This window comes from Chaetodon auriga, chromosome 6 (genome assembly GCF_051107435.1).
Source record: "Chaetodon auriga isolate fChaAug3 chromosome 6, fChaAug3.hap1, whole genome shotgun sequence".
Taxonomy (NCBI): Eukaryota; Metazoa; Chordata; class Actinopteri; order Chaetodontiformes; family Chaetodontidae; genus Chaetodon; species Chaetodon auriga.
In genome coordinates, this window is record NC_135079.1 from 21,378,939 (window position 1) to 21,402,592 (window position 23,654).

General features: G+C 41.0%; 1 protein-coding gene across 3 annotated transcripts; it reads right to left on the bottom strand.

Moving 5' to 3' along the window:
* Positions 1 to 251: 251 nt before the first annotated feature.
* On the bottom strand, positions 252 to 22,731 carry chka (choline kinase alpha). 3 transcript variants are annotated; one of them, XM_076732547.1, is made up of 12 exons: positions 22,179 to 22,731; positions 20,634 to 20,742; positions 18,660 to 18,713; positions 13,190 to 13,303; positions 12,272 to 12,405; positions 10,387 to 10,491; positions 9,466 to 9,524; positions 9,288 to 9,375; positions 4,508 to 4,616; positions 4,318 to 4,424; positions 4,142 to 4,223; positions 252 to 3,586 (listed from the first exon to the last, which is right to left on the bottom strand). In XM_076732547.1, the coding sequence occupies exons 1-12, from the start codon at positions 22,409 to 22,411 to the stop codon at positions 3,527 to 3,529; spliced, it is 1,254 nt and encodes a 417-aa protein (XP_076588662.1). In that variant the 5' UTR covers positions 22,412 to 22,731; the 3' UTR covers positions 252 to 3,526. The 3 variants fall into 3 exon arrangements, with proteins under 3 accessions (XP_076588662.1, XP_076588665.1, XP_076588666.1); XM_076732550.1 differs by lacking the exon at positions 18,660 to 18,713; XM_076732551.1 differs by lacking the exons at positions 20,634 to 20,742; positions 22,179 to 22,731 and adding an exon at positions 20,026 to 20,414.
* Between the last annotated feature and the right edge of the window lie 923 nt (positions 22,732 to 23,654).

Consider the following 23,654-nt stretch of genomic DNA (forward strand, 5'->3'; position numbering starts at 1 on the left):
AAACACTGTTTGCTAGCATGTACAGCTAACTAGCTTAGTACGTAATTTACGCTCGTAACTGAGCCTTACTTCCAAGGCAAAAGAGAGGCTAGCTACTTCCCTACTGGGTGGAAGCAGGGCTTGGATGCTAGGCTAACATTAGCAGCTCTGTCCTTTGTTGGATTTAGGGAGGTTCACATTCCAATTCAAGCAATATATTACCCAGCGAAGCCTCATTTCTGCCAAACACATCATAAAGCTTTTTCTTTTAAAAAAACTAAAACATATTGTTTGAAAATATGAACTAGCATGTAGCCTAAGCAGCCAAACAAGGTCCATTTACAATGTAACGACAGTAGGGCTAACCAGTAGGGCTAACTAGCTCTACACTGCAATGCCATAATCTCATACATGGATCATGAACTGGTGAGGATTGCTGACCTGGGACATGTAGCTTTAGCCACATTTTGTCATATCATGTGTGTAGCATACAAGTGCATATTTAAAATATATGAAAATGAGTTACATGGAAACACCAAATTATTAAGTCAGCCAGAGACAGACAATTTCAACAAATTCATGGCGCTTACCATTGGCTTAATTAGCCAGCTTGCTACAGCTGATAAAATCTGCCAGGGACAAAATCGATGGCTATAAAATGAGAAAGCTGCTTTTGTCTACCACTGTCTGAGGAAGAAAAATGAAGAAAGAAAAAACAAAAAAGAAAGAAAATTTGAGTGGTAAATCAGCCATATTTTCACTGTAAACTGCAAATGTGCTATGTGAGATTCGAAAGCTTGACAGGCAATAGTGACTGAGGAGAGGGCTTAGTGAAAGGTCTGTTCGTCTTGACACGGTACTGCACCCTTCCAATATGGGAAATGTGAAAAAAGTGTATTTAGAACATCTCTGTCGTGGAACATTTTACTATCTGTTAGCATTTCCAATTAAATTCAATAGGCACCGCTTCTGTAAAGGTGAGCTGAGAGGCTAGCTTTTGGCCACGGAAGAGGAATGCTAACCATGCCATAAAGCTTCTTCTGATCAAAATGGGAGAGGCGCCAAGCACAGAAAAGAAAGTAACACTCAAAATATCACTGTCTCTTTTAAAGGCAGAGTGAAGGCTGTCTCAAAAGCAGATGATACATCTGTGTATCTGTGCACATTAGCACAGATTTTGAGTGTTTGGTGCACTTACAATGACTTGATGGGGTGAGGTAGAATTGAGCTGGTCTCTGGATGTTTGGATGAGAGACAGCAGGACGAAGTAGTCATAGCAAACTCTCTCATTTTAAACAATTATCGTACCGCACAGGAGAAAGCCTTACAGGAGAACCTATGAGGTAAGCCTGATGCACACAGGGCACAGTGCTTCACTGCTCCAGTGCTGTATTCCTTTGTTAAATGTACATTGTGTAAGACTTTCACCATGCTAGAGCAGACAATGGCTATAATATGAGGCAGTGCATGTGACATGGTGATTGACACTAATGATTCAGCTCTCATGAGAGTGGTCTTGTTCACTGTTAGATTCAGCAAACGCCACATTTTACTAAATGCCCCTTTAATAGAGTTACTGTTTAGCTACAACTTAGATAATGTTTACCAAATTCAGCTGTGCAGTATGATTTGAATGCCTGTGTCATTATTCTGGATTATGGATACACTGATGAGGCAACTTGGCAGTAGGCACTTGCACCAAAAAACCAGTGACTTCACCAAAGAATCCATTACCACAATAAGGAAACATTACTATGAATACTGTGTGACATTTTCCTTAATGCAGTGATAATATATAAAAAGTAAAAAAGCAAAAACAGTCAGTTAGATCCCTAGTGTCCGATAGAGAGCTTCGCAACAATTCCCCAGGCTTATAACGCATGGCTGGAATGTCTTTTTGACTAAATCACAGTCCAAATATTAACACCCAACATGCAAACAAAAAAGAGGTGTGACTCTACCTGTCACAGTGATCTAGAGTTAAACCATAAACCCACCAAACCTCTGTCAATAAGATTTTAACAGCTTGAGCAAATTCACAGCTGACAAGTTTAACTACAGTATTAGTTAGGAAGTCACAGAGAACAAGGTCTAACAGCGATGGATATACCTTAAGTTTGATGTGTTTGATTTTGATTTGGAGGAGTTTAAGCAGCTGTCCAGAAAAAGAAATTGTAACTATTCACATACTTGAAAATACAAGATAACTAGCTACCCAGGCCTGAGGAATACGTTAAAAAAAAAAAAAGAAAAAGAAAAAAAGAAGAAAGTGTTTAATATCTAGAAGTGTAAATATCGATCTGACCTGTAGATCAACTCATGATTCTACCAGCCAACACATATCAGCCCCGCAGTAACAGCTACAGTAGTGCCAGGGCACCGGCACAATGACTAATGTTTACGTTTTTTTGCCGTTTTTCCCTTAGTGTAAGCTGTTAACATGGCTAATGAAAATGATTATTCCACTAATATTCCTGTTTAGATGCAGCTGTGCATGCTCAGATTAACATAATGACATTCGTCCTGTTTTCCTTATGCTGCTTCTTTGAGTCAAAATAGGACTTTTTCAAAGTTTTCCACTGGCCGGACTTGCTCGACTGTGCAAACACAGCCTCCCTCTTTTATTTATTCAACAACATTCTCTAAAAAAGTAGGCTGTTTCTCCTTCCAACGGAATGTGGGTTATTTTAAGCATGCCCCTCTACCCTAGCCTTGCAAACTGTTGGCCTGTTGGTTTGTTTACAACACACAAAGCTGACCGTAAACAGGCAAGAGGCCATGTGTTGCAATCCCCAATTGTTATGCATATTCCAAAAACGCTGTATAAATGTCCAAAGAATGCTCCTGAAACCCAAATCATATCACTTGTCTCAACCAGACAATGCTACATTTGGAATAAGGCCTAATTCGGAACATCCAAACCGAATATGCTGTTTGCATGACCCAAATCCAATTTGGGAATACTGTCATATTCGGAATAATAGTGGAAAGGTTGTGTGTATGTAAACGCAGTAAATGAGATCTATATATAATATACATAGTTAGCAACTGGTTGCTTCTGTAAGCAGGAGTCTAACAAGAGAAGTTCATATTTTTCCAACACACCATTTCCATAAGGGAATGATCAATACATAAACATTGATGCAATGTTAACATTTCTAATCAAGCTGTAACTGAGATCCACTCTTCTCCTGCTCAAAACGTAACCCATGTGTTAGTGATATAGTTTGAATAAGGCTGACCAGGCTGACTGGTTCTGACCAGTGATGACAGTTAGTACAAGTAGATGGGTTTTTTTTTTTTTTTCTTATTTTTGTCTCTCATGGAGTTTCGCGCCATAAACTTTGAGCTGCAATGGACTTTGTACTTGAAGCACTGAGCCACATGATCAAGTTTTGCCTTTGAGCACAACACCAACAGTAGCCTGCATCCTCTCCAGGCAGGGAGTATAAGTAAAGCATGGATTGTGGAGTCGTTATCAGCTTGTATGTCTTCCTCCTGCCATTTTGCTGAATGTGTTGTCAATCCATCCAATCATCTCGCTGCATTAGACAGCCCAGATCTTCTTCTGCTGGAAGTAGGCATCAAACCTGGCCAGGGCATACTCCTACAATACAGTCAAGTATGTGTATTAAACTTTCAAATAAATACTGAGGGGGTGATATTCTGTATACCTTTGTGTCATTAATTACGAACAGCAACATAGGTTACATGATTTGCACATATCTGTAATTTAATTTTGATTCATGATGCAGCTCTCCAAACTTTTGAATCAAAGTATTTTGTATTTGAATGCTGTATTTTTCAAGTATTAAAAGCTGCACTGCAGTTACTCTCTGAGCATATGTTGTATAAGATGTTCTATCTTCCCAAAAATGTTGTGATATCCAGGTGTTTTATCCAAAAACAGAATTTTTCAGCACTACCCAATTCTAAATATGATGAGGTAGGTTGTGTCATCCGAGGGTTGCGACGGAAACATCCTTCCTCTGTGTCGCTGTGTCTTATTTCTTGTCCCCCAACCTGTTTTACAGGCAATATGGACATGGTGCCAGCCTCCAAGACAATACTCTCTGGTTTTAGTACATATTTCTTTTCTTATTCAAACATAGGTGGCATAAAAACTACAAATAAGCATGAAAGTAATAAAATCTTTACTTACCAGGTATCCAAACTTAATGGTGGAGAGCCGGGCCTGGATGATGGACCACAAACCCCAAAAGAAGTGGGATGCCAGGGAGAACCTACATTGAAAAACACATGGTCACTATGTCATACGCTTGTTTCTACCTTTCTGTTGTATTGTCTTGTCCTCTGCCATCAAAACATTCTGCTCACCTGTTGACCTCCACATACATCTCCTCCTTCACTTTCATTTGATCCTCTTCACTCAGGTTGCCAAACCCTGGATCAGACTCACGCAGGTAGCTGTCAATGAAGAGGAGCTGCACAGAGACGTGACAAGTTCACACTGGTCAGCAGTCGAACAGTAAAACCAAATAAATAGGTTTTAACATATTATACGCACCTGCTGGGCCTTTGAAGGGTAGGCCTGAGGACTGACTTTGAAGAAAGGAAACTCATCACAGTTGTAGTCATAGATCCATTCACAGAAATGATTGCCGATATCGAATCCCCTGCACAGTTAACAGATGAGGAAGGACAGACAGACGATTAGTGATGACTGATGAAGCCTTCACATCAATGTCTGCTATTATTTGTACTGCATAAGTTGATGTCCTTGGGAGAGTTAAATTGCATGGTTTTCTGGGGGGCAAGCTATTGTGTCAACCAGACCAAGATGTACTCATGTGTTTGTGCATGTGTTTCTCTTCTAATTAGTTATGGCCATTTTTTTAAAGCCCTATATTGTCTCTGCCTTTCTTGGCTTTGTTTGTTCAGGCGAACATGAGATCCTGTTTGTTGTCTCAGGGAGGATTACAGACTACTTCTCCAAACCAGTCCTGAAGCCTTTCATGCTGTCCAGTCAACTGCTCTGAAGCCCTGTGGTTTATGGGTTAAAGGTACATAAACACAGCTGATGCTGGTTCATTCTTTTCCATCCAATGTCCAGCAGCTGAAGGAAATGGCTGCTGCCATGTGGCTTTTGTTGAAAAATAATAACAATCTCCAATCAAGACTCACCTGACTACAAGAGTATTTAAGTACCAGCTGTCCTACCGGTATTCATCGAACTGTCTGTTATGCAACATGGTAACCTTGAGTATCAGTCTCAGTATTTGCTCTGCTTGCCTGGCTGCCAGGTTTACCTGCCACCTGCTCCAGTGGATCATTGTCTGCTGGTCTTGAGAACCGTGTTTGCATTTCCATGACAACCTATACTAGAACCCCACTGTAAATCCTACAGCCTAATAAAAAACTAGACAACAACACTTTGGTATCTTGAAGTGGGAATTTGTCAGCCATTGTGACAATAACAAACTAAAGATTAATCAGTAAATAAAACATCACCAATTAATTGCTAATAAATGCTTGTCAATTGCAGCCCTATACCTAAGTATTGAAATTAATAATCAAAGACAGTATTCAAATAATGACAAAGTAATAGTAAACAGATGGATGAAGTGTTGACTTTCCATTTGCAGCAAAAGGCAGGTAAATTAGAGTAAATTACAACAAAAGGAAAAGGGTAAGAAAACAGGGGCAAACCACCCAGGGTGATAAATCTCAAACAAACATGAAAATATCTTCATACAGCAGGAGAATTAAGACCTGTCTTACATAAATACCTGCGTCAATTAAAAAGCCTGTTCGTATCTGTCACTATAAGGAACTATTTGAGCATTTGCACTAACTGCTCAATCAGTGATTTAGACCAGAGCAAATCTACTGGAAGTATATGTGCACCTGCTCCAAAGCAACACATGCATGTTTTTTTCCAGGCTGTTATCAGGAGCTGTGAATTGCCTCTACCACAGAACTTCCCACTCATCCCCTTCTGTTTCCACATTTAGCTAATGTCAGTCAATGGGGAAAAAAAAATCCACACTAAATGTGCATGTGTGTGCATTCGGGTGGGTGTGTTCTTCCTGTACATGCATGACGGCCCCTTTCCTCACATGTTTGGTATGGTGTGCACAGTGTGTCATTCGTACGCAGTGTGTCACGTGGTGCTGTGCAATATGAGGAGACTTAAAGGGGCCACACTGAAGGGAGCTGCGGGGGAGTGGGAGTGTTTCTACTCGTGTGTGTGTGGGAAACAGACAGAGAGAGACTTTTGAGAGCCTCTGAGAACAACTGTGAGTCAAGGCCAGTGTGTTCTACACAGTTTCCCACAAACGGACCAGTCTGGAGTTCACACGCCCTGGACGTTTGGCAACACATTTGAAGTCACTCAAAGGTGCTGAAAATAAGCTGCTACTTTTGCTACACAATCTCATTACTCTATTCTATTCTATTATCCATCCTTTGTGCATTACTGCAGGGATAATCCACTGCATCAGTATCTCCATTAGTAACACTGACAGGCCTGAATAAGGTATTTCCACTGCCTCCATCCTGTGCGCCCTCATAGGCTTGCAAAATTCTGGTTACATAAGCTGCAGTGAATATTTAAACAGAGGGAGGTGGTCATGAATGATGACTGCTGGAGGGAAATATTGATGGAACACAGATATAAGCCAGGCTGCATTCTTCTCCCTCTCTTTTTTTTGCTTTCTTTCTAGGCCAGTGTCTGGGTTACTCTTTTTCTCTTTGTCTCTCACTCTCTCTCTCACTTTCTACTATCAGCCTCTGCCCCTGCTCTCCGCCCATCTCTTTCGACTGCAGAGTCAAGGTTGGTTGGGAGGCAAAGAACTGGAAAGAGGATGAGGGACAGTGATGCAGCAGTTGTAGCTAAGGGTAGTTTATTAGAAATGCCTGTCAGTATGGAGAGAGCGTTTGGATAAGACTGTAATAGGTGGATTGCTTTTTGTTTATACCTTTTGACTCACTTAAAGTATAGAGCCCCAAACTGTTCAATATCAATATTATTATTGTAAAATAATAATTTCCAATGGTCTTCAAACATTTTTCAAAATAACACTTGCGTTTTATGACACTTCCCATTTGCACATGATACCACATTTCAGATAATCATATGCATCCTGACCCCTCAGCGAGCAAGCTCAACAACTGCCATAGATAACAGCTGTTGAGACACACTGTACCTCACTGGCTGCTCCTGCGTGTCACCACTATGCATCTGCACATCCGCCATATTGGAGCAGTCAAGACTGGCTTGCAAATGAATACAAGTAAAAGAGGGAGCTACATTTTTTCTAGATAAAAAGCACTTTAACATTTAAGTGCCTCAGCTGATTTGAACAAGTCTTTTTTATATTCAGTATTTCTTCAGAGTATATCTTTGTCCTTTCACTGCAACAAAAATTTTAAAGGCAGACTGACTGCCAGTATCTCACTATTTGATTTTGTTCCATTGTCAGCAATAATGGCCAATTGTTAGTCCTTAAAGATGGAGTATTTCATTTAAGAAAAGCTGAAATGATGGGAACATATATGCAAAAACTAATTTCCACAATGTAAAAAACTTTCTGCACATTTCATGTACATTAAAGTCTATTACAGAAGGACATCTCCACAAATATTTACCAAGGAAAAAAAGAAAAATCTACTCCACGTCAATCATAAACCTTTGAAAAGGTTGAGAAATGTTAATGTTATATATGTTTTTTATGCAGAAAAACCACAGCTCCCCCATTTGCTTGTACTTGACTAGTATTTGAATACACACCAGTCTTGACTCCAATTTGGCAGCAACGTTGACTTACAATCCAGCAGCCAATGAGGAATCGAAACTGAAACAACAGAAACTTGGGAGTCATGACTGACGACCAGCTAACTTTTGAAGAGCATGTGGCCTCTGTTGCTTGGTCTTGAACCTTGCTTTTGATGTAGGAAAATCTCATATGCACGTCGCTTTGGATAAAAGCGTCTGCGAAATGACAAATTGTAATTGCAATTGTAACTGCCACCAAACAGTTAGCTCCTGTTTGCTAGAGTAACATACGAAGCACATATGAAGACACTTATTACACTATATCTATGTATCTTCCATAGTTAAGCTGTAGGTGTTAGAGCTAGGCTTTCAATTTCAGGCTGCCTGAAGCTGAAGCCCAAGGAATCAAAGAGATTTATGCTTATATAAAGTGTGCAAACTAGAAGGGAAATACCAAGAGCACTACAAAGGGACACCAAACGGAGTCTCCTGGTACAATCTGTCTGACAACAGAACACAGCATTGTCTGCAAAAACTAACGGGCAGCTGCTCAAAGCAGTTTCCCTTTGGGTAACACCAAATTAACTGTGAACTTCCTTCCCTTTGCCTTCTAGTTTCATTTCTCTATTTTATCATGTGTAACTCAACACAACGACCCGTTCAGAGGCCAGACATCATAAACTACAAGACTAATTTAAACATTTTCCAATTCTTCCATTTCTCTTTAGTCACTTGATCTCTAAATTCTGATGACCACTACAATACATCAGTTTACTTAAAATAATTCATGCTCACATGTTTTTCACTCAGTTGACAGAAATGATAAACAACTTGTGAACACAAAGCACGATATTGTCACACTTGGTGGCAGAGATTCATTGATGATATGCCAATACAGTGTATGTAATGGGAAGGTATGATGTACCTAAAAAGAACAAGTTTGCAGGACGCGGCACTTGGGATAGACTTAAAGAATGACGAACGCAGACATCAGTCAGCATCAGTCCTTCATCCTGTTTCAGCTACATAAAAACAGGTTTTGTTTTAGCTTGTTCATAACAATTGCCAAAAGCTGCTAGACTAACTAGCATGCTGTAATTGTGTAAAACATACCACACAGCGGTGGACGGTAGCTTGCAGCCACAGCAGATGAAAATATGGCTTTCTACACATGCTCTGTTTTGATAAGATGGCTTTTTCTTGCCAAAAAATTACTGCATTTACAGTAGTAAGCGTAGTTGCACCTGGTTCACTGTGTCCATCTGTCTGCTCTGCTGTCCAATGACATCCTCACCTGCCTCACTCTACCTCTGACAGGCTAGTTCTCTTTGCTTTCGATGGTTGGGTTGGTTTGATTCAGGCATGAGGAGTGTGATTGGCTAGAGGTAGAGTAAGGCAGGCCATGCCCTCGCTATCCTTAAGAAGTTTCATGTCACAACAAATATGTTATGCCTGCTCGCATGACTTGGATGAGATGTAACACCCCCACGCCCACACCAAAACAACACACACAATACTTGTGAGGAGGATCAATTCACTGAAATCTGCGTTATGGTTGTTTCTAACTTACCTGTAATTGTAGCTGCTGTACTCAAAGTCAATGAGCATCAGCTTCGGTTTGTCTGAGCTCTGGTGACCCTTCAGCAGCAAGACGTTTCCTGAAAGCAACACACTCAAATGTCATTTCCTAATGAAAGAGACAAGCAAATATGCAGCATGTACGAGCAACTGGCATCTGTGTATTTTACCTTCTTGACAGTCGTTGTGGCAGAACACGACAGGAGAATGGGTGGACTCCAGCAGAGACCTGAACGTACACAAAGGACGATCAATCAGCGGAGCTTAAAGGGCTCCTGGTTCAAGATAAACTGTGCATCATCTTCATATGCTGACCACAACGATCCCCATATATTAATTATGGAAGTCACAAAATATTCTGGGTATTACCAAGGATGTTTCATTTCTGTGTTTCACTCCATTATTTAATCTACTGAAACCTTTGCGAAAAGCAGACGAGCAGGTATTCCCAGGCAAAAACTCTGCGTAAAGTATGTAAATACAAAGTAAACACTTCCATCCTGAACAATTTTCCTGGAATGTGAGCATGTTGTTTGAGACAGATGGCGGTTCCTTTGGATTAACGTCTTACAACAAAAGGAGCAGCTGAACCAACATGTGGTTTTATCACTTTACCTGGCAGTTTGGTTAACATTCGCACTCCTGAGGACAAGTCAAACCTCCACTAAGTACTGAGTGGTTAGAATAACCATAATATACACATAGTATATATAGTGTGTTAATAGTGGTGGTGCTTAATAGTGCAACATCCGCTTGTCTAAATACTGATATTTCAACTTTTCAAAATTCTGATCCACTGATAACTATTATGGCACAATTCTCCTCTTTATCTCTATATGTTTAAAGTTCAGGTCTGAACATTGTCACATGAAAGAAGCAGTGTTTGTTTTTCATGTGGTCTCTCAAAACGTACTGCTTACAGGTTAATCTGAGGTTTTTCTGTTCCTCTGAACAACATCATAGGACTTACACATTCTGTACATTCTGTACATACATACATATTTTGAAACTTTCCGAGCATGAGTCATGTGTTATCCCTGTGTGTGTGTGTGTGTGTGTGTGTGTGTGTTTGTGTGTGTGTAGGAACATACTTGAGCATATCCATCTCCTGTGGGAGGTTGTAGCTGAGCAGGCGGTTAAAGCGACGCAGGTGGGACTCTCTGGTGAAGTTCAGCCTCATGACTTGACTCAAGTACCTGGTGAGAGTGTTACGCACACATTTAGTTACTCCTGCCTTTCCCTCAAAAACGTTTGTGTTTTATCTGAGAAGGCAAAGTGACACACGGTGAAGCGTGAGTGTTCTGTGAGTACACTTTAATATCACTCTTGCTCACTGATAAGCATGATGCCAGAGCTTGACAATCACTGAATGAGAATCAGAGGTTACGATGACCTCATACTTCACCTCAACTAATGGCAAAGTCTTTGTGTGTTATAATACAAATTACAAGGATTTATTACAGTCATTTTTGTTTACTGATGGTAAAAGATTAAAATGTTTTAGGATAAGAACACAAAGGTACAGTATGATCATATAGCTAGAGGTGGAACTTGTCATGATGGCATGATGAGGAGTAATTCACTATAGTCACCTCAGAGACAACAGGCAGCATTCAGGGGCCTCAGTGTGAATTAGGTTCTATGTGGCTGCATCACCACTAACAAGGTTAAGAAAAGTGATTCTCAGATATCTCAGTGCTCACAAGGTTTGTGACACAGGCAGGCTAAACAAAAGACTGTTTCAGTGTTCCACAACTGTCCATTTTCCATCCAAATGCAGCACAAACATTAACTGAATTTTCAAGTAAACTGACAAGAGAAAATGCTTAGGGCGGCTAATGTTAGCTAATGTAACACGTTTTAGTCTGTGGGAACAAGCTCGCAGTGATGAAAAGTTAAATGCTGACCTTCATTACAGCTCTAAATGCTAAACTAGATGAGCGTGCATTTTCCTGCTCTGTAAGAACAAAAGCTGCTGTGACATCTGAATACGCTGCTGAGTATGAAAACTCCTCCAGGCGTTTGGTGAGAGGCTTCAGAACATGAAAAGTACACAACAGGAACTGAACATATTTGCTCTGCTGTTAAAACCAGAACTTACAGTCTGTATGTTTTTAGAACATTTTTCAGTCCTGATTACCTCCAATGAGACGCTGTATCAGTGGAACAGATATACCTGAGAAAAAACCTTTTCAGCAATAAAACTGCTAATCTCTCTTTTAATTGAATGGCAATTTACAAAGATAAAATCGTTCAACAGTCTGGGTCCACTTGCTGCTGGCCTACTACGGCCAAATCATCAGAGGGAGATAAAGCACTCTTAGCTGAGCAATTTAACACACCCACAACGCAAATCCTGCTCTGATTTGGCTGCCAAGGTTTAGTTTGTGTTCCAAATCTCTGATATGTCTAAAAAACATTAATGTCACCTCTATTTATTGGATAAAACTGCTTTACTAAACAAAATATCACACAGTCAAGATTACTGGGAATCCTGTCTCATCAAATCATCTTTTACGAGTTGTGTTGAAAAAGTAAAGTCCAGTTCCTGATAAACTAATATTACACATTATGTTGCTGATCTCTGAATCCTTAATCTTTTCTGATCAGGAAAGTTAAAAAAAAAAATCAATCACATGGACAGATGAGTAATATTTTAAACACATAATCCAGGAAGTGATAAACCAGAGCAGATGACGACTAAAGCAGGACAACGGACTTTATCACCACACGCTGACAAACATTGTGCAATGTAAACTTGTAAACACCCAACAAATAATCTGAAGTGCAACTCAAGCGGAAGAGCACAATGATAAGCCACCTGCCACTTCATACGCAATAAGATAAGTTATCATTGTCAGACTCGCTATTTTAGATTCAAAAACTTTCCCAAAGGCAAGCGGGACACAAGCTGAAGCAGGACAGGATAGGTCAGGGTGGGATGGGGCAGGGTGAGACAAAACTTTAAAGACTCACTTGTCCATGGTTCCAAACAACCACTTGGGTTCCTTGTTGAAAGGCATCCTCATTCCATGAAACTTGGCCATCTTCTCGGCCACCTCTGCTGAGATACTGGGGTCGCTCAACTCCCAGGTGTCCAGTTTGCGGCTCTGTCAACAGAATACCATAATTTGAAGTTGCGCCAAAGGTTTTTACTAAAATGATTTCCAAATATAGACACCATTATCAGATTTGGTTTAATGCAACCAAGACCAGCCTGGTTGGTAAACATGAGTCAGCTATGTGCAGTTTACTGATGTTATCAAATCCAATGCAATATTCCAGTATTAAAGTTTTACAGTAACCTGTCACTACCAAATGTCTACTGCAGTTTAGAAACACCCTGGACCTCAGGGTGGATGAGAGAACACAGGTCTTTCACTTTCATACAGTACTCCATGTTCAAACATGATAACATGAATCTCTGTGGATGACTCGTCGCTGGTCTTTCACAGCTACATGAAGTCAGCTGAGGTCATGATTTTCTGTTGATGTGTAAAATGAAGTGTAAACACAGCACTGTTTAGCTACAGAAGAGCAGATGTTTTATGGTTTATTAATTCTCTCTGAACATCAATCCATGATGCATCATTGAAGAGTACACCAACACCATCACGCTGCATCATTTATTCCACAGCTGTCAATGTTCAACTTTAGCTCTTGCCACTAGATGCCAAACCCCATTCCCAATCCAAATGATAATAGAAAACCATGTTTTTATAATGAAAATAAGCCAACATGTCTTCTCAACACATATTCAGATCATATATAAAGGATAAAATAACTCGGACTTGTTATTGCTACATTTTTTTAATTTTGACACCAAATGATACATTTTACAGTATCTTTAATATTCTACTTTTCATTTAACAAAATAAGCAAATGGTGACTTACGGGAACGTACTGCTCCAGTCGGCCCTGAGGGAAAATACCGTAGAGTTTAGGTCCCAGCTCTCTCTCCGCCAAGATGGCAAACATCACACTCTCCAACACCATGGCCTCTGCCCCCTGAGAACACACAGCAGAGAGAAGAGACTTAACACCTCAACATTTTAAGTTTAGGAGCAGTCCACACCACCACCATTGGGGTTCGATGCTGTAAGACGCAGGAAGAACAGAATTAGAAATGAGACAAAGAGCTTTCTGTTGTCACCACGCCTGAAAACATGAACGTTAGAGTGGATTGAGAGTCACTGTTAATGCAAACTACTGTACACAAATGTGCAGAAGCTACAATGCCAGCCCTAAATAGTATCAAAATTCTTAAGTCTTATAACTTTAGCTCCTATTTTACGCACACCCAAGGGAGATTTTTTGTAATTTGTTGCCCTATAACATACAAAATAACTTGAAGACTTATCAAAAAACAGGAAAATCCCAGTTTATTCCAACACTAATTTCATCAACTTGATGTAATTTTAGGAGGTTTAGCAATCTCATCCATGGAATTTTATTGCTAAGGTGGTTTACTAAACACATTTAATGCCCTTGTGCATCGGAAATATTTACACCTTTATGCTAAAACCTCCATTTTTGTTCATGTTTTGTTACTTCCAGCCAATTTAATTTTAAGTATAACACTGGACATGCTCTATAATGTGACTGCTCTGTGTTCACATTTGAACTGTGCACGAGAGTCACGTAAGGTTCTGAGGATTCTAAGTGGGCAGACTGTCTACGGCCTGACTTGAAAATGTAAGTGCATGTCTGAAAGGAGCTGAGCCTAAATCAGGGGAGAAAGGCTTAAATGAGGAAATCAGGGGGTGGTGGAGAAGGTTGGAGGAGTCTGAATGAGGAAAAATGCTGTGGTTAGGGTTAGTTGAGTTTGCCTGTCAGAGCGGTGAGGAGAACACAAGAGGTAGATTAAATGTTCCTGGAAGAGTTGGCCTGCTCAGAGCACCGGTCACTGTTGAAGTTGCTGAAGCAAACAGGACAGCCTTGTCTTTGTCCCTTTATCTTAGAGACACACAAAACTCGCACACCAACACACATAGCCTGGAGCCCAACAGGGGCTCAAGGTTAACAGGGAGACCTTCTCCGATACCAACACAAACACAAGTCCTGGAGCCTGAAAGACTAAAAGCTGCGTGCTGGCTTCTCACGCACTTGATTCTGCTCCAGTCTACTGTGTGGAGAAGACAGAAATCAGGCTTCACACCAAATAGGCAGGAGGCCATTAGCTAGCAGAGGAGGCAGATCTCTTAAAACAAGACAAATGTCATTCGTGTTTTATTAAGTGGGAAACTGAAACTACCATTAGTGAAGCTGTATGTCTCATAGCATTTCTTACAGTGAAGACAGAAATATGATTCACGGTTTTTGAGCAAAGTAACACACAGTGAAGTAACACTTAGATTCAAACTAAGAATACTAGATAGCAAGAGCAAGAAAGTTCTTTCTCATCTATCTTTCTGTTCATGTTTGACTCCAGTTCTTATAGGGGAAAAAAAGACTGCTCAAAACGTTGTCCAGAGAACTGGTTCTCCTCGGTTTAACTCAAACTATGGAAACATACCTGCTTCCAGACAAACTCTGCCTTCATGAAACGTAACTAATCTGCAAACAAACTCATTCCAATAGCTTTATGTGAACCTCAATAGACTCATTTGGGGCCAAGGACACGCCTCCATGAGGATAACTTTCTGGTATCATGGAAATGTGAAATAACATGAATCTCGTGCCAAATGTGAGGGCTCCAGCTAAAGGGACGCTCCACAAATGTTACGCAAAAAACTCTCATCAACGCCTGAAAACACTTATGTAACATCTTCTATTGCTCTTGGAGCTTGAAAAACCGGTGATGTCCTCAGGCTTTACTGAGATAACATACTTCATTGCTGGATTAACCCTTTAATACACACAATCCAACTGAATTGAGATGTCACACAATGCTAATTAATAAACTGAGGTAGCTTCTAATACCCACTTGGTAGTGCACGGGTTAGGTGAGTGCTATTCAGTTGGTTGTGATCTGCCACCTGACCACTAGATGCAACTAAACCCTACACAATAGTCCTTTAACTATCAGTTGTCAACCATCATGAGACTTTGTCAACCTATGCCAATGTTGTTGCTTTCAGGGTGTGTGTAGGTGCTTTTGTAGGTACAGCCACAGCAAAATGACATTTCCATTAAGGTTTTAAGTTCACCAGATAATGCTGCATATGCTGCGTTTCAATTTAACCCCATATAGCTGCAATAGAAATCAGTATAACTAATTTTCTTCTTAACCCTCTTAAGTGAATGACTTTCAGATGAATTGCTGCAGCGAAAAGAGGTTTTGGATCTGGGCGCTGGCTGCTTTGGCTGCTTGCCAAGGAATGTGTTTCAAACTGACAGTCCAGCAGGAAGCCAGCTCAAAAGGAACAACACGCCTGCTTTGTGGTCTCCTAGAAGACGCTGCACATTATTTTCAACCACAATGCAGGCATGTTTCTCAAACCTGTTCTGCACCACCAACAGAGAAGCTCAGTACCCAACTCTTACTTCAGAAGACACTGGTATATCTTTTCATTATTACTAATATCATTAATATTATTATTATTTCACCATTAATCAATTAATCATTTGTCTATAAAATGTCAGAAAATGGTGAAAATCCCCATCACATCTTTTCCTTAAACCCAAGGTAGCATCTAAAAATAGTTTGTTTTGACTTACAAAAAGTCAGAAATCCAAAGATATTCAGTTTACTACCGTTTGAGAAAAATAAAAGCTACAAAGCAGGATTTTTTTTTCTCTGAAAAGGACTAACAATTACTCGATCATCAAAAAGTGGCCTATTATTTTTCTGTCTATCGAACAATCAACAAATAGATGTTTCTGCTCTGAGAATGGAGTTCTTTCGTCTGCAAACTTGCATATTCTATCACATATATGTGAGCTCATTAAGGGGAGGAATTCTTGGAATTTTCCAGCCTGGTGAGTCCAAGACCACTGGAAAGAACAGCATCAGAATCTGGATACTTTAGTCAGCTCATTTCAACTGGATCAAGTCCCATTTAGTCTTTACATTTCACATGACGACATCTTGAACAAACAAAAAGTAGCAGCAGCAGCAGCACATACTGCACATACTGCTTCACTCCCGGGGTGTTTGTTCAGAGAATAGCGCGTCGTTATGTAATGCCTTATCTGCAGAATGCTGATCACATGCCGTTTCAAATCCCCAGCATGAATTATCCACATTACTGTAATCATCTTGACACACATCGTACCAGACAACAAGCCAGATGGCAACGTGTGCGTGAGGCAGAGCAAAAGACTCAAACTCCTACAGGGTCAGATTATAGGATGTATCACTCCTCTGAAAATATTACAGTGACTCAGCGAGTATATCATCTTGGTTACAGCTGTACTGACCCAGATCTGCAGCTTCCGGCTCTCGTATGGACTCTTACCATTTATGCATATATGTTGGCTTCTTCTAACCTACATTTGCTACGTGGCAAGATGAGAGTCAGAGTTCAGATCAAAGCATTCAGCTGATGCGTGATCTCGATAAGTGATAGCTTATCACAAACCTGCTTTAATCTTCATTCATTTGCAGGACTTTATAAAACATACTGCTGCTGATGATGATAATTAAGTTAATTAAAGTGATGAAGTAAGAAACAACCATACTAGAAGTAGGATAAAGTATTGTTCCAAATACTTTCAATTGATTTGCGGGAAATCCTAACAGCGTCCCACACAGTGACCCCTGTGGTCTCATATTGACTGTTCAACAGCCCTGCAGTCCTCAATCAACCGCCGTTGATGACCTATTTTAAATGCCAGTGTTTGTTTGAGCAGTTTGTTTGAATGGCTCACTCTCCCAGACAAGTCTTTGCCTGGTCAAACGTTGCTATTCAACAAGTCAGAGTCGTCAGTGCAGCTCACCATTCAGACACGGCAGAATTCCTAACAAGCACCTCCCTCCTTCCATTTCCTGTTTCTTGTCCAGGAAACAGGACCTTCCAATAATGAATACAAATAATCTTCTTGAATGATTAGGAGGTCACTTTAACCTCCACTTAACATTCGGTCGTACAGCTGACGTCGGCTCTGGGATCATGTTCTCTGGTATTCTCTGGATGTATTTGATTACATTTACATCTGAATTGTGGTGGTCACTGGTCCCCATATCAGTGCTGTGTAGTTACTGAGCGGCTGGCATGGGTGTGATGCAGCAGGTGCTCTGTGCACTGCTGACAGCTGCTGCTTTAACCTCAATACTTATCTGTTCTGTGCTGTGTGTCAGTAAACCAGTAAGGGGACAGATTATAAAGTACGTTATCCTGAATTTATCCAGACAAGTGTTGACAGTGGAAATTAAGAAATTTGGTGGGTCTCTTTTATCGGCTTGTTTCAATTAAAGGCGTGATTTTCTCTGCAGTTGAGGCCATTATTTGAACACTTACAATATTTATATCTGTATTATATCTGTATATTTTTATAGTTACATGTATAATAAGTACATCCAGTGATGACTGTCATTTGTACACTGTCCCCTGTGTTCTTCATTTACGTCTCCAGCGTATCTGACGCGTGCCACTACACTGCTATGACATGTGAAATGGTGTCATCCAGTCTAATCCAAACAGGATTTACCTTGACCAGACAGCACTGTTAAAGAAGGGGATCACGGCGACGTGATCCTAAGACACTGACATGAGGTCAGTTCTACATTAGCATCACTGCTAACCGAAGGCTGGATTAAAGAAGCTGCAAAGGATGAGCAACATTCTGGATGGGAAGGTGCTAGACTGGTAACAACAGCTATCTTTGTTGATGATCTCACTTTGATCACATGATAGAAAGTTGTGATTCAGCCTGTTGATGTGAGGGTAAAGGGTTGTGATCACATGATGTGATGAAGGATAAAGGAATTTCAAGGCCAGTGGGTGTGAGCTTTGGCAGTGCGTCAGGCTGCCAGCAGTGACTCTCTGAACGTTCTGTATTAATGTTGCTTCAGATTTGAAAGTACGTATAGAAATATACTTTCCTCAGGTGAGTTTTACAGTTAAATTCAAGGAAGATGAACTCAGTGACTATTGCATTTCCCAACTCTGTTTGTACAGTCATGCTGTGCCAGGGGTTAGTCAGGGGTGGGGGGTGTTGGGGGGTGGTGGGGGGGGGGTGTTAAATCACAGGGTTATGAAGGTTCAGCCTTCTCTGAGATTTCCCGAAACAACTGTTGCCTCAGGAGTTCAGAGGACTCGGGTAGATCAGAATGAAACCCATTAGTAGGAAGAGAATTTACAGAAACAAACAAACATTTTCAGACATCTGGGGATGAGACAGTGAGTGCTGGTTACTGGTTGGACACTGGGTGACACTCAGGGAAACATGCTGTATGGTGGCACCATCATCAGTTACTTACTTGGAAGTGATTTTCTTTGTTTGACTGTCGGGAATCCCCTTTATTACAGGACATCTATCAACAAAAGAAAAAGGAAAGAACTATCCATAAATACATGTGAAGCCGTCCATGAGCGTCAACATCAAAACCTAGCCATGCCGTCAGTGCAGACAGTACAGTATGAGCTCAAATACAGCTGGAGCTAAATATATACCAATCTATTTGGTGAATCTACTCGTCATCCAACGTGCTATCCACATAGCTTCATTGCTGAGAAACTCTGTCTTCAGTGCAGTTAGGCTTTGTTTAATCATTAGTAGCTGTGCACTCGGACAATGACATTTGAGTTCCTTAATCATATTAGCTTTTTGATTAGACGTCAGTAATTCCTGAGAGGCTGTTCTGTCCTGACGGAGATGGCTGCAGTTACCTTGGTGAGGGACAGAGTGGATTTGCTCTCTCAGACATCCCTAACAATAAAAGCTAACCGCTTGTACAGCCATTAGCAATTACGCAGACTTTAGTTAATACTTAATGCAGGTCCCATCAGGCCTGTGGCTAATGCGCACGTGGAAATTAATCATTTAATGGCTGCAGTCGACAGATTTTAAGGCTGAGAAAGCAGCAAGACAGCAGTCCATATCGCTGCATCTTCATTTTGGCTCAGCCTTTTAGTTATCACAACAGGCTGGAACAAACAGCATGTGCAAGAACAACTCCTCAAACGATGAAATGCCAGCACAAGATTGGAATATGCTGTTTTCAGAAATCTTGTGCAAATGTTTTGAGGTCCTTGAACTCTTGCCACTCCAAGACTTGCAAGTGAAATCAATCTGCTGCTGCATGTGATGGTGACTCAACAGTTATCTTTGGGGTAGGCTGTTACTCTTCACAATACCGCAATACTGCAGAATGTGTCCGCTGTAGGGCAGCTGGGATCCTGAACTCTGGACACACCAGCCACATCATGCTAGGAGATAAAAAGGATTGATGTCTCTGTGTTAACTGCAACCACTGTGGAGCTGCAAAAATACGTTATCTGTCTGCTTGTGTGTAAACTGCAAAGCAACAACAAGCCAAATTGCACACTGGCTAATGACCTTTCTTCTTGCTGTTTTGTTTTTTCAGCTGAGCGAGCTGCAAAAGTGCAGATTCATTCTCAGGCTCCGCTGTTTGTCCACTAGTTTAAAAAAAAATCAGCTGACTTCCTCACAATTAAGACCCACAAGGCAGAGATTTAGAGAGGAAAAGAGACAGACAGGAGTGGGGTTTCAGCACTTTTTCCCTCCACACTGTATCTTCTCAGGTTTGTCAGCCAGGGTTGTGCTACATGAGTGTGTGTTACATCTTTGTATTAGGCTGAGATTTCAGAGATCTCATACTGTACCGTGTTTTTTGGTGGGTTCACCTGGGAACAAGAGTGCCCAAGGCACGCTCCTTTGGGAAGCCTACGGCAAAGAACACATGCATGTACAGCCATGGGGGTACATCACCATGTACAACAATGGCTAACACGCGCACACACACACAAACATACGTACACACACATACACGCGTGAAGGCAGAACTGCACATGCATGCATACGCTAACATACCTAAGCATATGACCTGGAGACGCACACACAACCACCTCTGGTGGTGGCACTGTCACATCACACAGTTGTATGTATTATCATTTTTCTTCATTTTCCGCTCAAGCTATACCCCAGTTACACAAGTCATCTCTGTGATAAAGGCAGACAAGTCAGATATTTTTCATAGGTTTAGTCAAAGACAATCAGTGTATGACTTGTGTGTGCTGTATAGTAGCACTTTGTCAAAGCAACTAAACTTTAATAATTACCGACTAATAACTACACACAACTGAGGGAAACTACAAACGACAAAACACATCCTTGTGGAGAGTTTGGCTTACTTGTAACGCTCTGTCTGTACAGTAACACACAAGCGTTTAGCTGTTTGTCAAAAATAAGTGATGAAAGATGTGGCTCCCACCTGCAGGATGGCCCCATAGAGGCGCAGCAGGATGGTCCTCGGCTCGTCCCCAACAGTGTCCAGGCTGTCGGGGAGGCTGCACAGGAAGAGCTTGTTGCTCAGGCCACCCCTGAGAACAGATGTTCAGACAGTCAGTGAATAGGATAATTATTACATGTTGTGACCTTACCTATCAACCCTCTCATTTTTCCTGTATTTCCCCCTTCTTTCCTGCTGTCCTCCCATTTAAATATTTCCCCGTAAATCTGTGTGGTAAGTGCAACTGGAAAGGGTTAACATTGTACATTTTCCTGCTCTGCAAGAACAAAAGACTCTTATGACATCTGAATATGTCAGTGAGTGTGAAAGCTCCTTCAGGCATTTAATGAGAGGTTTCAGGACATGAAAAATAAACAAAGGCAACTGAACATATTTGCTCTGCTGTTTAATGAAGAACCGGCTGATGTGCCTGACAACCTACAACAGGAAATTATTGAGCTGCAAAGCAACAACCTGCTACTGAGAGCAGCTCTTTTCAAAACTGACTCTTATGACTCAGTTCTGCTCAAGACTGATTTACCTAAACCTAAAAAACCAGCTGCAAGTGGCATCGTCATTATCATCATCATCACTACCATTAGACATCAGACACCTCACCAAAGAGAAGTAGTTCCAGCAATCACAGAGGTTAGTTTGATACATGTGTTCAATGATTGAACACGGCCAGGGGTGCTACCAAGCGGGGGCCAAGGTCATCCTGATGCAACTGCTGGCCCCCAAGTTAGGTGTATGGGGAGTATAGGGGTATATGCACAGTCTTGGAAAATTTCCTGTTTTTTCTGTATTTAAAGTTGACATTTATACAGGCCCCTGTTTTCTCATTCTCATTAACATTTTGCTGGAGGTTTCAGTCCCCTGATATTTTTCTTCAAACTGACTTCAGAAAGGTTTCTGGCAATCTTAGTGTAACTCTTGTATCTCTCTTTGTTCTGCTTTTTAAGATAAGGATCCAAAAACCACACTGTAAAACTTACTTAGTCAAATGAAGAGCTACAGTCTCACCTTGCTTTGCTCAACTAATGCCTGTAAATCCTTACTTAAACCGTACAGAACCCTCTCAGTTATATGTTGTGCTGTTTCACGGATACAATGGAGAATTTTTTAAGAATTGAAACAGCAGTTTTTACAGAACATTAGCTAAAACTTAAATACCTGCTAAAGCAAATAAAATAGTAATTTGTCACCGTTATTGGCCTCTAACTAACAGACACAGTCACTAACAGTCACACTGGCAGTAAATTATGCTCTTGAAAATGATTTAGGGACATAAAATGACATTTACATTAACGATGATGCTCCAGTCTAACAGTCAGAGCAGCTCTGGGGTTTGTCTGGTACTGACGTCACCGCCACAGCCTTTTCATCTTAAGCAAAATTATACGGAAATTCGCTTTTTGTTTCAGCAGCCTCGCCACTCCATAGAGCCTATAGCCCAGTCATAAGCTGAGTGATAAGAAGGAAATGTCCATTATATTTCCATCAAACGAGCAAAGGAACACAGCGTACCGTATGATGGTGATATGGAAGTCCTCCTCGGACAGGCTTTTCCAGGCTCCATGGAGGAACTCTCTGCACCACAGATAAGCCTTGCGCCGGGTGTCCAGGTCGGGCTGGTCGAGGCAGACCAGCTCCTTACAGTCTTCCTCGGTGTTGGGCTGGACCTGCAGGGCGTTTTCGGTCACCAGTAAACCCAGTGACATGGAGGGGGAAGAAACACCGTTGATAAACTTGGTTTTCATTTTGGTTTTCAAAAAGAAAGAACGAAAAAGAAATAAATAAACGTAATTCTTTGCTGAACGCCCCCCTGAGCGCTGATGTTGAGCGCTGATAGTCTGTTGTGACGCAGGAAGATTTATTTCAGTTATGAAAAAAAGCTTCTTTTCTCTTGGTAAATTTATGGAGGACAGTGTGTTGTAGACTGTCTCTTTTTCTTTAATATCCGTAGGTAGGATGCAAAGTGTCGTTCTAGCTGTGTTGAGGAGTCAGATAGCGGAGACAAGTAGTAAGGAGGCCGCCAGAAGGAAGATATGACTGAGGCATGAGGGACGCGCCGATTTACAGGGAGGCTGGGGTCACGTGACACGTCCTCGTCTCTTCTCTTCGCTCATTGGTTGCCTCGGACACAACCCCACAGGACCAAAACAAACTGGACGGTGCCTTTGGGACTATCGGACAGACGAAATCTGATGTCGCAGCACGTTAGCAATAGAACAAAAATATACAGCCTTACATGTATTGTTCTTTTTTTCTTCCTAAATTGTATTCAGTTTTTAACGAGATAAAGCATGGAATAAAGGGAAAAAATTAAAATACCTTAAATACTTTTTAGATTTTCAAAACGGTTATCATTATGGTAATTCTAGGTATTTCATTATCATTTTGAGTATGTTTTCAGCACATTTGTTGTGTCGTATGATGCATAACTGCTTTGCACCTGACCCTGTAATAATATTCTATATTGCTCCAGATAAGAGAGTCTTCCAAATGCTGTTACTGTCCCTCCAGTACTGCTCACTAACAGCAGTAGCCCAGACATAGTTTTTACATTTATTAACGACAATGCGGCACAGCATGGTAGATGTTGTGATGCTGTAGCAACAAGCAATATTAACAGCAATATTTTGTTTTACATGTCGAATTAATATGACATACATTTCGTTGTTGAGTTTTCATTGTTACCCAAACGTATTGCACTTACAAATACAACGAATAGCCTCACAAAACTTGCAAAACCTGTTCATAGTAAATGGATGCCCACCGCACCCACATTTTTACAGTATCATCCTCTGAGCTATGTCTGTCGACACCGCACAGGGCTCGTGGTGTGACGTGAGTCCACGTGCACGTGCCGGTGGAACAAAAGGCTGGGACCTCTCGTCAAAACATTGCTCCACGGAGACGTTGAGACGTGAAATGTCAAAGTTGAACTGTCCAAGGAGTCTGGGAAAGGAACATGTCATGTAGCCACAAGATCTGTTCTCT

Excerpts from the sequence above, each read along its gene's own strand:
- chka (XM_076732547.1), bottom strand. The coding sequence starts at position 22,411 with ATGAAAACCAAGTTTATCAACGGTGTTTCTTCCCCCTCCATGTCACTG. Across the intron at positions 4,617-9,287 it reads TACAGCAGCTACAATTACAG|GGGATTCGATATCGGCAATC; the intron begins GTAAGTTAGAAA and ends TTAACTGTGCAG. Across the intron at positions 4,224-4,317 it reads ATGTATGTGGAGGTCAACAG|GTTCTCCCTGGCATCCCACT; the intron begins GTGAGCAGAATG and ends TTTTCAATGTAG.